Source organism: Xiphias gladius, chromosome 16 (genome assembly GCF_016859285.1).
Source record: "Xiphias gladius isolate SHS-SW01 ecotype Sanya breed wild chromosome 16, ASM1685928v1, whole genome shotgun sequence".
Taxonomy (NCBI): domain Eukaryota; kingdom Metazoa; phylum Chordata; class Actinopteri; order Istiophoriformes; family Xiphiidae; genus Xiphias; species Xiphias gladius.
Genome location: NC_053415.1, coordinates 9,712,133 through 9,724,800, shown reverse-complemented (window position 1 = coordinate 9,724,800; position 12,668 = coordinate 9,712,133). Strand labels below are relative to the sequence as shown.

The 12,668-nt window shown below is 40.7% G+C and overlaps 1 protein-coding gene across 5 annotated transcripts in view; it reads right to left on the bottom strand.

Annotated features, from left to right (window-relative positions):
- The window catches only part of LOC120801268 (alsin-like), a 29,038-nt gene extending 17,165 nt beyond the window's left edge, over positions 1-11,873 (bottom strand). For 3 of the 5 annotated variants that reach the window (XM_040148031.1, XM_040148032.1, XM_040148034.1), the window contains exons 1-19: positions 11,622-11,873; positions 10,635-10,829; positions 9,784-9,944; positions 8,967-9,191; positions 8,374-8,564; positions 8,010-8,042; positions 7,714-7,914; positions 7,271-7,395; positions 6,914-7,149; positions 6,492-6,579; positions 6,014-6,204; positions 3,965-4,133; positions 3,246-3,342; positions 2,984-3,061; positions 2,454-2,663; positions 1,716-1,887; positions 1,279-1,474; positions 709-774; positions 125-284 (exon numbers count right to left, since the gene is read on the bottom strand). In XM_040148031.1, coding sequence (XP_040003965.1) covers positions 125-284; positions 709-774; positions 1,279-1,474; positions 1,716-1,887; positions 2,454-2,663; positions 2,984-3,061; positions 3,246-3,342; positions 3,965-4,133; positions 6,014-6,204; positions 6,492-6,579; positions 6,914-7,149; positions 7,271-7,395; positions 7,714-7,914; positions 8,010-8,042; positions 8,374-8,564; positions 8,967-9,191; positions 9,784-9,944; positions 10,635-10,654 — 2,619 coding nt within the window. In that variant the 5' untranslated portion in view covers positions 10,655-10,829; positions 11,622-11,873. The remainder of the gene's footprint in view (positions 1-124; positions 285-708; positions 775-1,278; positions 1,475-1,715; positions 1,888-2,453; positions 2,664-2,983; positions 3,062-3,245; positions 3,343-3,964; positions 4,134-6,013; positions 6,205-6,491; positions 6,580-6,913; positions 7,150-7,270; positions 7,396-7,713; positions 7,915-8,009; positions 8,043-8,373; positions 8,565-8,966; positions 9,192-9,783; positions 9,945-10,634; positions 10,830-11,621) is intronic. The other 2 variants (XM_040148033.1, XM_040148035.1) reach the window with 1 other exon arrangement.
- Between the last annotated feature and the right edge of the window lie 795 nt (positions 11,874-12,668).

Sequence of the window (12,668 nt, the reverse complement as noted above, 5' to 3'; positions counted from 1 at the left end):
AGAAGAAAGTGAAAGAGAGGAGAAAAAGGATGATCCAACAAATGTCTGAGTGAAAAAAAAAAAAGAGTAAAAAAGCATAGAGAAAGAAGAAGTGTGAAGTGAGAGCAGAGAGTTTCATCCTCACCACATCATAGCAGGCTGCTAGTTTGAGCAGGGCTCGGCTATATTGGTGGAGCTGCTGCAGAGGCCAGTACAACAATGAAACCAGATCAACATCACCACTGGCAGACTGATCGGAAACACACAGCTGAGTGAGCATGGTCTGCTGAGAACCCAAACACTCACTGGACAGAAATATACAGAGAGAGAAAAAAGAGAAATAGGATGCTCTTAGGACTTTATTATCCTCAGTCTTTTCATCTACTAAATATATGTCTGTCTTCACTTAATGGAATCGAATCCATTTGCTTTATGAAAAACCTGCTGTCTAGTAACTCTTTCTTGTTGCACAGGGTGTTTCGCTTATGGTTTGTTTTCGGGGAAAAAATTCAGAGTAACTTTAATTCAGCATGAGCATGAGCATGGTCATCAACATCAAAAGTGTATCTTTTCCTGGTAACATTAAGGCCATGTTTAGACACAAACACACAAAGAAAAGCTCTCTGCTGTGGCACTCACAAGTCTAATTAATGTGAATGAGGAGTCTGCGTTTAGGAAGCGAGCAGGACTTCTCAAGCGAAAACATGAAGAAAGAATAAGGGAGCTTACATAGAGAGTTTATGGAGTGACTGGAATCCACCCATCACCTGGAAGTTACCTAGTGCAGAGCAATACCTGGAGAGAGAGAGACATTTTATCAGGGAATTTCATTTTAATTAATGTACTAGACAAAGTAGAAGAATATCAAATGAACTCCTTGGTGAAAACAACTTGTACCTTCCAGCTCACATCAGATGAGTTCTTACTTTTGTTGACATTGTGAAAGTATTTTTTTTACACCCTGCCCTTGCACTATCTATCCTCAACTTTGTAAGCTTTAACTTTATTTGCTCTGGAAGCCACCTTCCTGGTTTGTGTCTTAAACCCATGTAAGAGATTTTCCTAATTCTATTAAAATGTTCAAAGTTTGCCTACTGTGTGGACAAGAATACTTGACTTACATAAGTCAAGCTTTGTATTCAAACTAAATCGATGAAGTCAAATACAGTATAGATACTAGTATGTGGGGTCTCCTTTTACCGAAGGGGCCTTAAAGCAGCAGTACTGAACTGAACTTGTCGTATTCTGGGAAAAATACAATGTGAATTTTTTATAATGGGACAAAAAGGTGGAACTTACTCTTTATAAATGTCCAGGAAGTGTTCAGTGTGCGTCAGCAGTGGAAGGGACGTGACATCACGGCCCTGCACATCATGCAGGAAGTAGCTGAGTGATGTGGAGTGTCGACCGATCAGGACGCTCAGACGCACAAAACTCTCACAGAGAGAGAAGAAGAGATGAGTGCACGGCTTACCTAATGACGGGCACACACCCTCTGTGGAGGAGAGGACAAATACAAATCATGCATGCATTATTTCACAGATCATTTGCTGTATTTTGCACACAGTTCTTTGCATTTGCCACTTTTTCAAGTTTTCCTCTACATTTAACAAATGCATATTTCCATATTCAAAACCACCAAGATTAAGGGGGTCAGAGGTGGAGATGCAAAGTGGATACACCACAGAAACTTGTGCTAATCAACAAAGAAAGAGCCAGCACAGAGACAGCCTAACCTCTGTTACGTAGTGGGGTGAGGAGGAGTTTCCTGACGTTGCTCAACCAGCAATAGAAGTGTCTCTCCCTGGAAGCCAGCTCGTGGATAGCTGCGATGAAGCCCATGACGTTCTGGTCTGCCAACACTGCGCAGCTCTGACCACCACAGCACACACTGCTAATATAACCCATCTACACACACAGACACAGAGGAAACTGGTGTCATTCATACATGAACAGCATAATCACGTCTTTGTTAAGATCACATTGAGTTTACAGATAGGATGAGTTAGGTGAGACTTTGGTGTTGATAGAATTAAGGTGAGGAATGTGGGTTGAACGTCCATCCCTGCCTGTTTTAAGAATGCAGTAACGTTAGCATGACAAATGCTTAAATATTTCTTTGTTTTTGTCATCATTAAAAACTGCACAAGGCTTGTTTCTTAGTTCCAAACCACCCACCACATAATTTGACATTATACACCAACAAATAGCACCCAATATTTCAAGACATGGATTCAAAACACTTCACCACTGTGCACCTAAATATTTATAATCACTTTGGTTTCCTATGAGCACATCTTTGTGCACTTTAACCATAGCGAACTGCTATTTCCAACATGTATAATCCAAATAAATGATCCCCAGTGGTTCAGTTAGACCCATCATCTTCCTCATTTTCAGTCCTGTTGAAGGATGGTAACTTTATTGTATCCTTGTTGAGTTTTGTGTATTTGTTTAAAGGCCCATCCACAAACCTCCATGCACAAAGGCAGCAGGGTGGGTCTGACTGTATAACTCTCCACCCTGTTGGGTAACCTCCGGCATGACCTTTGACTCTGCGCTGACGTTGGCTCTTGATGCTGGCCACAGTATAACAGGATCGGCTGGACACATTCTCCGTCCGCCAGGAGGAGGGAGTGGCTCTGACCGGCCGACACGTCCCAGACCCGGAGACCATTGGACAGCTACGGCGCCCCGCCAGAGACAAAATATAGTGTGCTATTAGGACATTTACAGGCTTGTTGCATTAATATATGTATGTTTTTGAGAATGTTTTACGGTATCATCGATACCTCCCAAATGTTGGTGCTGATATGTTGATTTAAACATTTCAGCCATATGTTACTGCATATTAAGCCATGAGGATTTGATTTGATTGAGAGTAAGAATGACTGAACTAATGTCAATAAATATTGAATGTAGAAATGTGTATTTGAGTGAATATATGGCTAAAAGTGAAACAAATAAACTGAGGCAGACATGACTGCCTGACAGATTGCTGTACCTTCGCCTTATGAGGAACAGTGACAGGGCTGTTGACATGACCGAGCTGTCCACACATGTTGCTGCCCCACGAGTACACCTGAAACACACACAATTATAAGGACAATTATAGTTTGTGAGAGTATGGGTATGCTTGTGTACTCCTATGTTTGTGAGGACCATTTTGACTTCAAGAACTTGAAAATGAAAACCTTTTGTTATATCAATGGAAGTCTTCATGTAAAGAAGTACAATTTTGCGTGCATGCGCGGTGCATCTGTTACCTGGCACTGAGCACTGAGGGCCATTGAATGGTGTGATCCTGCGGCAACTTTGATTACTTCTTCGCCTTTCAAAGACTTAATACACAGAGGCTGGAGTCTGGACACACACACACGCACACGCACACACACACACACACACACGCACACGCACACACACACACACACACACACACACACACACACACACACACACACACACACAATCTTGTGACTTAACAAGTCAAAGTACATTTTACGTCATTTATTTCATTATTTTAATCACAAAATGACATTATTATAATACTTAATATCTTTTTAATATATATGTATTATATAATAAAATGCTTTTGAGACATTTACAAACACTATTTTATGTCCTTATAATAAGTTTGCAGAAGTTTAAGGTTCGGGTAAAGGCCTTTTTAAATGCATGTATTACCAACAGACTATTACACTGTGATTCTCATTATGAAATGAGGAGAGTTTAGCCAAAATACATTCACCATTAGAAAAATACAGTTTACATACATTTAAAGTCTATTCAGCATCTTTTATTAAGTGATTTATCCAAAGTGTTCAACATGACTATAATTGCTATAAAGTTTTCACAGTGAGCCAGTAGAAAATGATAGCAACATTTTATGTCTAATTATTCTCTTTTATAATGGTCTTCTGTTTTGCTGTATGAGAACATTATACAAAGCAGAATATATTTAAAGTGTGTGTTTGATTGTTCAGACCTAGCAAGCTGATCTCCGTGGCCTAGTTGCCCCTCAGACCCGCGGCCCCAGCTCCACACTTCTGTCTCTAGAGATGGCAACCCGTCTCCTGTCTCCTCTGGTGCTGCGGCCTGGGTCCGACCGGCAGAGGATGGCCTGCAGGCACAATGCCGCCGTCGCCGTGGAGACCCTGACAGAAAAACACATGATCCAGTGGTAAAATCCTGTTAAACATGTTTCAAATAAGTGAACCAGCACATACTAGTTACATGAGATCATCTGCCCAGACTACAAATGCACTTTATCTGTTATAACTAACAACAGTGTCACATTTAACATGTATAATGCAACTCTGTACCTGCTAAGTGTTGCATTGTCACCACAAACTGCAACAGAGTTCAAACCAAAATTTTCTCACTAGACTAAATAAACTGTACCACATGGGCAAACACATGTGAACCGCACCCAACAGGTTTGGTATGAACACACCCTAATGACTCAGTGAACTCCCCTAGAGCCAACTTGTAAATCCTTGTATTTCCAAAATAGCCAACGGTGAGCTGCGTGAAGTAGTCGAGGTGAGGTCAGTAGGCACAGAGCAGGAAATCATAGCAACGGCAACAACAGAGGAAAGAAGGAGATCCACTCTGTCCAAGTTCTTATAAACACTTCCGTTCAGCCGTACTCATAAACAGAAGTTAATTTTAAATTTTTAATAAATACAAAAATATTTTGGTGACTTATAAAGCTGAAAAAAGACTACATGCTGGATGTTTTTCAGTTGTGTGTTGACTGGTAACAGTTTCATTCTGACTCCTGGAAATCCTGGCAAACCAGGAAATAAGTTTCGCTTCTGATAATCACCAATTTCCATGAGGGTCAAACTGTGTCCTTGTATTTATACACTTCATACATTCTCCAGTTGCTAAACAAAGAGACTTAAAATGGTTATGATAAGGGTCAAAACGTCACAATATTCCTCTCATTTGGCTTAAGCAATCCAAGTTATATTGTGTATAAAGGACTTTCTAATTTTTCATGTGTAGTCACATGAAAATTTTCTCCTGATAAGTAGTTAATTATAATGTTATCTCAAGAAAGCAAATATTGTTATGTCTAGATAACAACAACTTTATCATGTGATCATGCACACGCTGTGATCTTGACTTATTTATCAGTTGATCTGAGCGGATAACATGTCCTGGAGAACTCACTGTTGTTCAGTGCACCAAAGTGAAAGGCAAACACAGGCAAAAAATTGCACTTTATATTTCTGCTGGAGACAACATTTATATTCTTCTTCCTTGTTAGCAAGGCTGTACCTCCACAGAGGAATGTTTTTCAGTGATGCTGCTTGTACCAGATAATGTATGATCAGTGGATTTGTACAGTGTGAGGTGGTACATTCTGAATTTTAATGTAACAACATAAATTGATGTGAAACTGTAGAACTATGGACAAAATCAGAATTAGCATCCATAAAGCCTGCACAGTCAATATGACGCTAAAATTCACCGAGTTTCTGAGTATTTGGTTTTGCTGTTGTTTGAATTTCTGCCTGTTTTCTTGTTGTTGTGGCTGTGACTTCCAGCTCGGAGGCGACAGCCTCAATTTAAAGGAACAGTTAAACATTTCAGAAAATATGCTTATATTCTTTCCTGATGAGAGTTTGACGAGAAAATCGATATGTCTCTTAGATCTGAACGCTTAATTTTAAATTAGAGCCAGGAAACACTTAGCTTAGACCTGAGGCAGTGGGCTTTGTTCTGTCCAAAGTTAAAAAAAAATACTCCTACCGGCCCCTTTAAAGTTATTTTATATATTTTAATTAGCTTACTATTTAGCATGTTGTAACAAATATGTAAAAACCACAATTTATGGTTTTACAGGGAGTAACATGCTTTAAATATTTCTTGGTGAACGGCTTCTTCCAGTCTTTAATGGAAGCTAAGCTAAGGGTCTCCTGGTTCCATTTTTAAAGCTCAGGATATCAACCCTCTTATCTTACTATTGGCAAGAAAGTAAATAAGCATATTCCCCAAAAGTGTAGTCAAGTTGTTCACTCCCTACCATTCCTACCATGGGTGGGCGTTCCAGGCAGTGAGCGTCTCCTGTTTATTGCTGTTTTCCCCTTCTGGTTTATATTTGTAAGACTAGAGCTCTTCTGCTCCTGCAGTGCCTTGTTCTCCGCCTCCAGACAAAGCTGAACTTCTTCCAAACACACAGGGGAGGAGGAGTATGGCCCAGACACTCCACTGTTACTGTAGGAAAGAAGATCAGGCTGCAAATACACTGTAGGTGAGAGTCTTTTCTGTGTGTAGATAAAGCACCAAAATTCAGGGTGTGTATCTGCATTGCTAAAATTCCTCTATTCCCTCACTCCCTTGAATACTCTTCTCTTTTTCATTGTATGCACAGTGATTTAACATAGAAGTGAAGTGGAATCAGCTGAATTAAAAGAAGATCCACCAAAATGGCAACTGACAGTTTTTTTTTAAACATTATTGAGCAGACAAAGTGCTTCGCTGTCAACCAAACTTGGTCATACTTGTGGGTTTGACTCTTAATTGGCAATTCGTCTTTGTAACTAGAGGTGAACAGATCCACTGAAGGAGTTGAAGATACACAGCTGTCATCTGGAAAGAAAGATGGAGGGAGAGGAAGACAAAGTTACACAGATCAAAGTAAAAAAACCAAACGATGAAACAAAATAATGAATAAATGAAGATTCAAAAAAGCAAACTTAGGAAGATGTACACGATGGAACAAAAACAATGACAAAGAAAGAAGCAAACAGCTATGGATGAATAACCAAACTTGGGAGAAAGAATCAACACATCAACATATTTCTGATCAAAAAAAAGAAAGGCATAAAGAGATGAATTCGGAAATAATGAAAGAATAAAAAAATGGTCTCACTTCAGAAACTAACTAATGAACCAATGATAAAGGAACAGATACATAACAAACCTGAAGTGTGACTGCTCAGTGAGTCAGTATCCCCTGGGCCAGTGGTGTGTTGCGTCTCTAATGAGTGACCAGAGAGTTTCTGGAGGAGGTTCTGGAGCTCCATCTCGTCAGGGAAAACGGAGTTCTTATTGGCCCCCCAGCCTGACAGTGGGTGGGACTTGGGGCTGCTGTCTGTCTGAGTTAGATGGTCAGCGTGCCCATCGGGCTTGAGATTGGCGCTAACTGGGAGATTCTCCCTGAAGTTTTGTAATGGAAGGGAAAGAGAGAGAGCAGAGAAAACCGAGTGAAAGACATTAAATGCCAAGACGTAAAAATCATGGAATAAAAGAGAGACCCATAAGTTATATAATACTGTACTGTTTAGTGGTAAATTTGCGGTCCTTAGGAAATGGGCATGAACTGGCTCCAGGGCCAGAGCTGCTGCCAGCTGACCTTCCCCCAGGTTGGAGCCTTCGTCTGGGGCCTCTTCTCCCGGGAGAGGTCTGGAAATGCAAACCAGACAGGGGCATCAACCAGTGCGGAAACAGCTGAACCTCTTAAAAGAGCATAGATACCAGCAGGAAGGAACAGTATGATGTAGTGTCGTAGCTGCTGAAAAACCTCTGGCTGGTTTAACAGTCAACCTACGGCATTCTTATAGCCCCTAGATTCTGTAATTGTTCATCTTTCTGGTTGTTGAGGCTGGATATAATGTGTAGGGACAAGTTTTGCTCTAATTTCTTGTTGTCATCATATCCCTTTTTTGAATGTATTATTCATCAGCAGATTTGTTTAATTTCTTCTTCTTGGAGTAAATTTACCTCGCCTGTCAAGACTTCAGTCAGCTCCACCCCCAGTGGACAGTAGTGAGCATCATCAACTGTAAACGGCTCCTCCCTCTCTGTCACCGAGTAGTGAGGTGACTGGCCCCGCTCCCATTTCTCAGGGGGGTTCCTGGTATTGTAGTTCTGAGGAGCTAAACTGCGAACCAGGGCCAGGCTGTGGTAGGCACCACAAGCCACCTGCAGGAAATTAATAGAGCTGGTATTTCTGGAGGTAGAACATAGTATTTTTGTAATTGCAATGTGGCAGTGAAGATATCAGGAACGGAAACTACCTGAATTACGTGTCTGCCAGCCAAGTGCTCCACCTGGATCACAGATGGAAAATAATACAAATGTGATGATTAGGCTGAAATATACTATTTTGTCAAGTGCTCAAATGCACACATACAAAAACATCAATACACTATCGAACAGTACAGACGTTCAGTGTCAGACCATTCAATATTTAACAGAGCTGACAGCATGCCAAACAAACTGTATAAATACAATTCAAACAAAATAAAATAAAATAAAATTTTAAAAATATATATTTTTTCCAATATCCATGATAGGGTTGAGTCAAAAGTTTTCAGCCAGACTTTTTGACATCTGACGGCGTCTTGAATGCTGAAATTCATTGATCCTACACAAACTGACCTTTTGTGGTCTCCACACAGGGAAAGTGTTTGTGACCAGGCCGAGCTGGCAGCCACTGCCCCAGGCCCACAGCTCGTTCTGGGACGACAGAGCCAGGCTGTGCTCCCGTCCACAGGCCAGATCCACAACCCGAACCACCGCTGGAGGAACGACCTCACTGTCAACAACACTGACCGGGCATGGTTCTGAAACTGATACGAGACATGCGTCACACACACACAAGGTCTAAATACTGCTTGAGGGACTTGTACACCAAAACTAGAGAAACCTGTTTTAGATGCTTTTATAATCTACTGTACCATTAACAAGCTTAAGCAACACCAGAAACCTTTAGGAGAAAACACAGAGCAGCCTGACTGGACCAATCACAGTTGTGGCTTTTAGATAGCTTATGGTGCCCTGACACAACATACTTAACATACTGTAGCTACAGGGCACCACAACACTTTGATACAGCACTATACAGCCCTGAATGACATATTAACTAACTGATGAACAAATTTCATAATAACCAAACAAGTGCAAGGAAAAGTTACATTTTTAGTACAGAAAGAGAAAACTAGAAGTGAGGTGTTAGGAAGGTGTTGACCAACCTGTAATGTTTGTGACTGCACCTCTGTCAGTCAGCCCACACTGTCCTGCAGTGTTCTCCCCCCACATGTAGATGGTGCCCTGCTCGCTCAGCGCTCCGCAGTGGAAGCCGCCGGCAGCCACACGGACCACTGTCTTCCCCAGCAGAGACACCTCCAGCACCGGAGCAGACGCCGGGATGCTCAGATCCCTCCACAACAGCTCTCCAAATGAATACACCTGACCACCTATAAGACAACAAAAACTGGGTATAAATGGCTCATTTGGACAATAAAATGTTTCTACTGCAGTTAAAACTAGTGGCTCTAGGTAGAAAAGTGTGTGTTGTTTAGAAAATTACAGGTTGACTTTTATTGTTGAAGACATCATAATATAACCACCAGAGGCCGGCTCCACAGCATCAACCTGGTTTCAATAAATACAGACAGAAGGAAAGTCGCCCTTTCCAATACAGATGAGGAAATAAGGACAAAATATCATTATATTTGTTACAACATCACTGTGTCTTAATGTCGCCATGTTACAATATTCACTAAATAATTCAACACGACCTGTTAAAAAAACTACAATACATATTCACCACATTGTTTCAGGGGACCATACTGTTTTAGTGGACCAAAATTTTTAGTTCAAAAAATTTAGCCTATTCAAGATCTGATGCCATCTTTTGGAATCATGCAACTAGTATATTTAGAAATGGAAACCACGAAAAAATATATCTTGATATGAGAGTTTTTAATCACAATATGATAATGTGAGTCCTCATGTGATAGCACTGAACTGTCGCCAAGCCCTACTTCTCTACAAATACACACTCACCCTGTGTCAGCAGGAGTCCATGATGTTCTCCCAGGCTGGCCTGCAGAACAGGCCTGGAAAGCAGCACTCTCTCTGGACAGAGCTGCTCACTGGGGCCCGCTGACTGCCAGATGTTGAGAAGTCCTCGCTCTGGAGGTGCGGGGTCCTGCTCATATGCAGGGCTATAATACAACACAGAAATGGATTACTATTATGGTCTGAATTGGGCCTTGAATTTAGACTAGACTAGATCTCAACCTGAACACACTCTATCCAAACCCAAACCAGCTGAAAACCAGCACCAAGTCTGAACATGGTTACCACCAACAAGGCTCAGAAACCACCTTACATTTCTAGTATTGAGCTTTGTTGTCAGTCACTAGTTGTTATTTAGTGACACCCTTAAATGGAGGCATGTTTTAAGGGAGGAGAACTATAAATGACTGATCAGCAAGAGTGTGGACAATGCTCATACTGAACCAAACACAAGTATACTGCAGAACTGCAACGCACAGTTACTATATCTGCCAGACACTCTTCTGATATGGGTCAGATTTTGCTGCAGCTAAAAGCGACAGCCCATCATGAAGCTTAGCCTACTTATATAAAAGCAAGTTAGCAAAGATGACATATCCAGAGAATTGGTTTTACATGAAGTTTAAACTATTTAGAGAAGCCTGACTAATAGTGGATTTTTGAGGCTGATACTAACTGAATGGCCATCTTGGTTTCATATTCAACATGTTTACAGTGGAAACAGGTTACCGGGGAGATATAAACAGGACAGGAACAGCTCAAAGGGGTGTGTGTGTGTGTGTGTGTGTGTGTGTGTGTGTGTGTGTGTGTGTGTGTGTGTGTGTGTGTGTGTGTACCTCTCCTCTCTCTTCTCCATCACTTCAGACTCTACATTCCACTGGACAGTGAAGGCATCTTTGTTAACATTTTTTCAAAACTCTTTGTCTTCTGTTCACTCCGAACAACACATCCGTTTGCAGGAAACAAGTGAATCCCCTGTCCTGTTTCGACGCCTCTTTGGTTCATCTGGCCTCAGGTGCTTGTTATAACATCTGGTTGTCAAACCATCACAGTAAATATACACTTCATTACTTGACTTGGTATTAAGTCTGCCGTGTACAATAAAGTCTAAAATTATTTATTTAAGTTGGTTCTCCTCTCGGTCAGCATCAGAATTATGTTCTTCATCACGTTTGCGTACGTAAATGCAATTTTGGAGGACCATAGTGATACATTACATTGATCTTCAGCCGTCCCGGAAAGATCTGCTTTCACTTCATTTTAGTACACTGCGAAAATCCAGACTGAACTCTACAACGTGGTTGACATTAGTAACCCATCAACTTGAATATTTAGTCACTTTATTACTGTCATTAACTTTACATTTCGTTATAATACAGATAGGGTCGTGGAAAATGAGACGATGCGGCAAAACTGCTAAAAGTTTTGCAGTTTGATATTGTCGTGTTGCAACACGTTCTGAAATTATGTAAAAAGCTCAGCCATACACTATGTCACTGATATATTACTGATGTATTTCTGTATGTGTGGAAACACACGTCGCATAATCACGTAGCCCATAAATTAAAGATTCCAAAGCTTTTTACATTAACACAGACTGACAGATTAGCTAACATGACAGACAAGCAGTCTTCTATCACCCAGTGAAAAGAGAAACAACTGTGACTTTCTTGCTGCGTATGCCATTGTCGACATATTGAAAAACGGCACTTTTGAAATGAAACACAGATGTCTTGTATTGTCGCTGTATGTGATGATAAAGCTAATAAACTGAAGTTGGCTAGCTCTATGCTACCGCTGCTAAACAGGCTAACTAAACTTACCAACTGCCAGTTAGAAGTCGGGAGAAAGTCGCAGAGATGCGTGATGCGGCAATTGTGAATGAATCCGGACAACTGTGTGTAACTGTCACGGCAGAAACACTGAGCTAAGATATTTTTTATGTATTCAAATCAGTGCAGCGCAATGAAAGCAGAAGTTGTCGCTGACAGTTTTGTGTTGTTAGGCAGCACTCTGATGGCATCCGGGCAGGGACAAACAGTACGGCGGTGTCACACCTGTTGCTGCTGCGGCGGCAAATTGTCAGAGATGCCATAGTTCTGGAGAGAGGTTCCAGTCTCACTTTATTTCAAGTGCTGGAGGATCTTTGCTGCTTTTATTTTTATGTGATACTTTAAACGACTTTTACTGTACTAAAAATGTAGCAATGTTAACTTTAACACACCTCTCAAAAGGAAAATGGCTTATATACAGTTTTTAGGCACTGTGGATGTTTAGATTTTAGTATCCATCACGCAATACCATCAGGGGCGCGTCTTCTGCAGCATGACAACGAGTCCACACAAACAGCCAAAGTCATAAAAAACTGCCTTCAGAAACAAGAATAATCATGGAGTTAGTTTGCGATCACATGACGAGAGAGAAGAAGTAGTGCTGGCAGAATTGATGGTATTTTAAAGTCAAGCTTTTCCTTTTTTCTTGAGTCATATCATGTCACAAATCACAAAAATGTCCTAATACATACACTGCCTCCGATGTATCATCGGTGTGCTAATGTGTGTGTGTATAGAAAGCGCTGTATGAATGTGTGTGTGAAGAGGTGGATGTGGCAGTAGTGTAAAGCGCTTTGAGAGGTCAGTAAGACTAGAAAAGCGTTATATAAGTGCATTCCATTTACCATATGTATTTGATGTGGAACAATATAAATACTTTATATATATATATATATATATATATATATATACATATATATTTTTTTATTTTTTTTTATAATATATATTTTCCAAGACAAATTAAAAGGAAAACCATAAAGTGTCTTAGTAAGGTGTAGGGCCATCATGTGCAGCCAGAAGAGCTTCTGGAAGGATTGA